The following is a 5,617-nucleotide window of genomic DNA, read 5'->3' as shown; positions in this document are numbered from 1 at the left end:
GGGTGAGGGGGTGGGTGGGGCGGGGAGTTTCCCAGTAGTTGAGCCCCCAGGCGTTCTGCACAGGCGTGGGAGTTGGTGGGCAAGAGAAGGAGAAGACTTCATGTTAGAGCATCTCCAGCCGTTATGCCCCTCACCCCCCTCCCCTGAGACGATTTTTGCGCCAGATGAAGATTTGCCGGCGCTAATTTTGCTGGGTGGGTGGGGGGTGGGGGCAGTTTGGGAGTTGGTGCGTGGGTGGGCCCCGGAGGAAAAGTGAGGAGAGAGAGAGTGGGAGGCTGACGGTGGGTCAAATGACATGCAAAACCGTCTCTCTCCTTCCCAGCTCCCCAGGATCCTGGGTTTGGGGTGGGTTCACGGCCAAAATTTAGCCAAATCCGGCGCTAGTCGAGCTCGTGAGGATGTGAGTGGGACTTTTTTCGTCCACCCGCGCCCAAAAAGTGCTCCTTGGGGCTTCCTGGGGGACGGACGGAGATGTTCTTACACACCAGAAGCAGAAGCAAGTGGAACTGCAGCTGAGGCTACTCCTAGCACCCCGTCAACCCCAACGGTGCCACAACCTGGCATAATGGGTGGGTATGACGTGAGCCCAGAGAGTTCAGTGCTGGACCACAAGGTTACCGTAACATTCAGGAATGAGCTCTGCAGACGATTTTTTGGACGACAAGCCTACCAAGCCGTCCATGCATGGCACCAAACAGCTGCGCACCGCAGGATGGGGCATCGTGCAATGGTCGTGCATATCATTCATAGTGTGCAGAGCAGTTCCGTTCAGGAATTTGCTGGATAACACGTCTCCCTCTGAGCTAGACCTCGAATATGACAATTTGTGTATGTTGGGAATAGAGGAGCCTACAACTCTATATGAAACAAAGAAAGAAGCATTTTGGCAAAGAGCCATGGATGCAGAGATGTTGGTCTCAAATCGATCATGGTTGACCCTCCAGCAGATTAGAAGGCTCTTGGTCTCAAATGGGAATTGAAAGTAAAGAAATTGATGGGTTTGGTGAAATGAGTAGCACAAAAAAGGAGTACCTTGAAGATTACATCAACGAAAACTGCCTTATTGCTGGACTTTCCACCATGACTGTAAGAAATCAATGGCAACAGGAAAGCAATCCCTGGAACCATATGGATTCAAATGAGGCCGATGTGTACTGTGTAATACTCCCTTCATTCATATTTTTCTGAATCAAATGTATATAGACACGTTTTAATGTGTTTGTTCACTCATTTTAGTCCGTATGTAGTCCATATTGAAATATGTAGAACATCTTATATTTGTGAACAGAGGGAATAGTAAAGTGAAAACAATCTCAATGTGTACTGTGCAACAATACAGTAGCTGGTGTTCTTGTAGGAGAAATGACATTCTCACGTCTTTGTTTACAATAGTGAAAAAAAGAATATAAACCCCCGGTGGGGACCTCTGTTAAGTGTTCTATAAAAAAGCTGGCCTTTGCCTTTTCTCAAAAGAAAAAAAAAGATTACAAATTCTCCTGTCTAATTAGGAAATAGGGAATGTGCAGATTGAAACCAAAATTATCTTCCTCTATACGACGAAGCTGCAAAAATAAAACTGGATGGAACTGGGGATTTTCCCTTTGATTCAAAAAGAAAACATAATCTGTTCATAAGATCCAAATGGCATCTTTTCATTGTATCATATTCTAGTTTGAACATCAGAAAGCCTAAAAGAGCAGTTTAGAAGTCCTCTCATGATAAAAATAACAAACATCTGAAGTTCATTTAACTGGATATTATTCAAGCTCAAGCAATTTAAAAAGCAAAATCAAGTGTATTCAGATCATGAAACAAGTCAGACAGTCAAAGTGAATTTTTATGGAATTAATAACACGCTTCATAGTTTCTGACCTAAAATCCTGAACAATTCAAGAGAATTAAAGCGTGGAGACCATGGTATAACATAAGGTATGAGTACTGTAAAGACAATGAAACTTGCACTTAGTAAAACATCACAAAAATCTTTTTCTCTGGTATCCATTAACTTGGGTCATAGACCTCCTTTTACTGTTCTTCCAAAATTCATCCTTCTTTTCCTTCCTATGCTTTAAGCTAGATTTTCCTTTTACAACTCCTGCAATGGCACTCTTATCCTTTATGTTTTCCCTTGCAGATTTCACATCCAAGGTATTCAACAGCTTTCTGTATGACTTAGCATCAGGCAGTTGTCCATTTCGAACCATCTGTTTGTGGTAATAGAATGCTCTCGAAAAGTCGCGGACGCGAGCATATGCGTATATCATTGTAGAATATGTAACTGAATCTGGTTTTAGTTCCAGAGTAGACATCTCTTTCAGGAGTTGGGGCAATTTGTAATGCTGTCCTCCCTTTGCATAAGCATTCATCAATATGTTGTAGGTCATCGCCGTAGGAGGTAAACCTATGTTTCCAAACTCACATATTACATCTCTTGCCTGAACATACAACCCATGTTTCGCCAAACCATCAAGTACCATGTGAAATGTGACTCTAGTGCATCCAACCTTTTCATCGGTCATTGATTTCCATGTCTCCATTAACTTCTCTATGTTACCAGCCCTCCTAAATATGTCAAGCAAAGCTGTATATGTTTCTAAGGAAGGTTTAAGTCCTTCTCTTTTCATATCTAAATATGCAGTGTGAGCTTTTTCATACTGTCCACTCACTGCATATGCACAAATCAGTGATGTGTACGAGGAAGATGTTGCCTTGATGTCACCTTTCTTCATCCTCAGGAAAGCATCTTCAGCCTTTTCGATCATTTTTTTCTGCCGCCCATAGGCACTTATGAGGCAGTTGTATGACCTAGCATTTGGCTGAAATCCCAAATCGTGCATCTCCAGAAGTAACGATTCAACAACTTCTGGCTGCAATCTTCTACTGTAAGCATCCATAAGGATATTATAAGTCACCCTTGTTGGTTTTAAGCCTCTCTCTTTCATCTCAGCAAAGAGCCCCTCAGCTTCTTCAATTTGACTGCATTTGCAATATACATTCATTATTGCGTTATAAATGCTCGTGTTTGACGGAATTCCTCTCTTCTCCATTTCTGATTGGAAGATAAGAGCTTCTTTCTTCAGCCCCTCATCACAAAATATCTTAATTAGAGAAGCAGAGACACCCAAGCTCCACTTGACACCTTTTCTGTTCATTCGTTGGAAGAACTCCCATGAATCCTTGGCTGATGCCTTGCGCCTCTTCATTACCATTAACACGATCGAGGATGTTATGTGGTCAGGTTGGACATTGTTCTTCTCCATACTCTCGAATATTTTCCAGGCATCATCATATCTGGAGCGAGTAGAAAAATGTTCATCACACCAAATAATACATAGCTTACCACAGAAGAAATGTAGCATGTTAGAATCTCCATTGGTGTTCATGCTTAGTTAGGACAGAGCAAAAACCATAAAGACTTGAAACTATGCAAACCTATCAATGAACAATTCTCATGCTAGCACATCTATTATAAATATGTTGCTCGTAGTTTTCTTAATTTGCATCCCAAGATAATGATGAAGTTCATACCAAAGAATTTACAGATAGCAGAGCAAATCAAACTGACTTGGATCCTCTGTTGATCAATAACTAACAATATGCTCAATCCTTTTTCTTTTGTAATGTAGGAAAAGGTTAATGGAAATGCCATTTAGAAATAGGGAAGTAGATAAAAGTCACTTCGATCTAAGTCGGTCAATAAGTAACTACTAACTCCTAAGTAATCTTGCAAAAGTGATAGCATGAATGAAACTAATATGATCACTCATCACTCTCTGTCACACCAATCAAGACAGTGCTCACCTTCCACAGTAGGCAACACCAGACATTGCAGCATTGTACAGAACCGCCTCACGAAATCCCCTCTCCGGCGGCAAACTTCCCAGAATCTCCAAGATTTCATCGGCCATCCGTGCCCGTCCAAGCACCACGAGAGCCACCAACCATGCCTGCGGCGACAACGAAATCGGCCGCTCCTCGGGCGCCCGCATCCACGGGAACAAGTGGAGGCACCCCAACGCCAGGCGCTCCTCACCCATCCTCCTCATCAACTCCACGCACTCGTCCTCGTCGAGTGCACCGCGGCTGTAACCAGCCAAGAACCCAGCGAGCCCAGGGCCGTCCGCCGCCACTGGGCTCTTCGCAAAGGCGAGAATTTCTTCCATTTCTGCAGTGGTGTTGGTGCTTGCCCCTTCTTGGCTTCGCAAGAAGTAGCTCGCGTCCAGCCACGGGCAGTCCCCGCCGTCTTCATCTTCTTCCTCCTCCTCCTCCTCCTCTTGTCGAAGCTGTTCCTGGGCCTGCGCTCGTGACGGGCTGGCAGGTGGATCCCACTCACCCACCTCGTATTCTTGGAGCTGCTCTCCCTCCTCTGCGCCGTCGCCATTGGGTGGATCCCATCCGTGGCCGCCCTTTTCGTCATTCAGGGTATCGACGAGATGGGCTCCGGAGGGGCTGGTAGCCGGGCTCCACATATCCTCTTCCCCGTCATGCTCGTCGTCGTCTGGCTGGCGGGCGGCTGGTTGGTTACGTCGCCGCGGGGAATGGAGGAAGCATTTGGAGGTGGAGGATTTCAGAGGGCGGCGAAGGAGTCGAAGGATTGGTTGGTTCGGGGAGGCGACGGAGAAGGAGCAAGAGAGCAGCGGATGAGATGCCACAGCCATATGCGACGCCGTGTCTCACCAGGAGCCAAAATCCTTCCTCAGCCGACGAACAGAGGACGCCGTTTCTCACTCTCAAATCACCAAATTCCTTCCCAATCTCCAATTTCTCAAATCACCAATTCCCAAGTTGGTTGAGGTAATCTTCTCCGATTCCCCTTTTCTTATTCTTATTGTTTTGGTTGCATTTTTAGCTTAAGTTTTCTCTCTAAAGTATTCTTTAAAAATTCTGTTTTTATCATTTACCTACTCGAGGACGAGCAAGAATTAAGCTTGGGGATGCTTGATACGTCTGTATCTATAATTATTGATTGTTCCATGCTATATTATCTACTGTTTTGGACATTATTGGGTTTTATTATCCACTTTTATATTATTTTTGGTACTAACCTATTAACCGGAGGCCCAGTCCAGAATTATTGGTTTTTTTGCCTGTTTTAGGGTTTCGAAGAAAAGGAATATCAAACGGAGTCCAAACGGAATGAAACCTTTGGGAACATCATTTTCTCAACGAACAAGACCCAGGAGACTTGGACCCTACGTCAGGACACAAAAGAGGAGGCCACGAGGTAGGGGGGCACGCCTACCCCCCCGGCGCGCCCTCCACCCTCGTGGCCCCCCTGTTGCTCCACCGACGTACTCCTTCCTCCTATATATACCTGCGTACCCCAAAACGATCAGATACGGGAGCCAAAAACCTAATTCCACTGCCGCAACTTTCTGTATCCACGAGATCCCATCTTGGAGCCTGTTTCGGAGCTCCATCGGAGGGGGCATCGATCACGGAGGGCTTCTACATCAACACCATAGCCCCTTCGATGAAGTGTAGTAGTTTACCTCAGACCTACGGGTCCATAGTTATTAGCTAGATGACTTCTTCTCTCTTTTTGGATCTCAATACAATGTTCTCCCCCTCTCTTGTGGAGAACTATTCGATGTAATCTTCTTTTTACGGTGTGTTT

The 5,617-nt window shown here is 45.2% G+C and overlaps 1 protein-coding gene across 1 annotated transcript; it reads right to left on the bottom strand.

Annotated features, from left to right (window-relative positions):
• Positions 1–1,775: 1,775 nt before the first annotated feature.
• Positions 1,776–4,738, bottom strand: LOC119354895 (pentatricopeptide repeat-containing protein At5g50280, chloroplastic-like). The gene is made up of 2 exons (XM_037621661.1): positions 3,802–4,738; positions 1,776–3,291 (listed from the first exon to the last, which is right to left on the bottom strand). The coding sequence occupies exons 1-2, from the start codon at positions 4,656–4,658 to the stop codon at positions 1,974–1,976; spliced, it is 2,175 nt and encodes a 724-aa protein (XP_037477558.1). The 5' UTR covers positions 4,659–4,738; the 3' UTR covers positions 1,776–1,973.
• Between the last annotated feature and the right edge of the window lie 879 nt (positions 4,739–5,617).

Source organism: Triticum dicoccoides, chromosome 2A, assembly GCF_002162155.2.
Source record: "Triticum dicoccoides isolate Atlit2015 ecotype Zavitan chromosome 2A, WEW_v2.0, whole genome shotgun sequence".
NCBI classification, from domain to species: Eukaryota; Viridiplantae; Streptophyta; class Magnoliopsida; order Poales; family Poaceae; genus Triticum; species Triticum dicoccoides.
The sequence above is the reverse complement of the archived record's forward strand: the minus strand, read 5'-3'. Positions and strand labels throughout refer to the sequence as shown.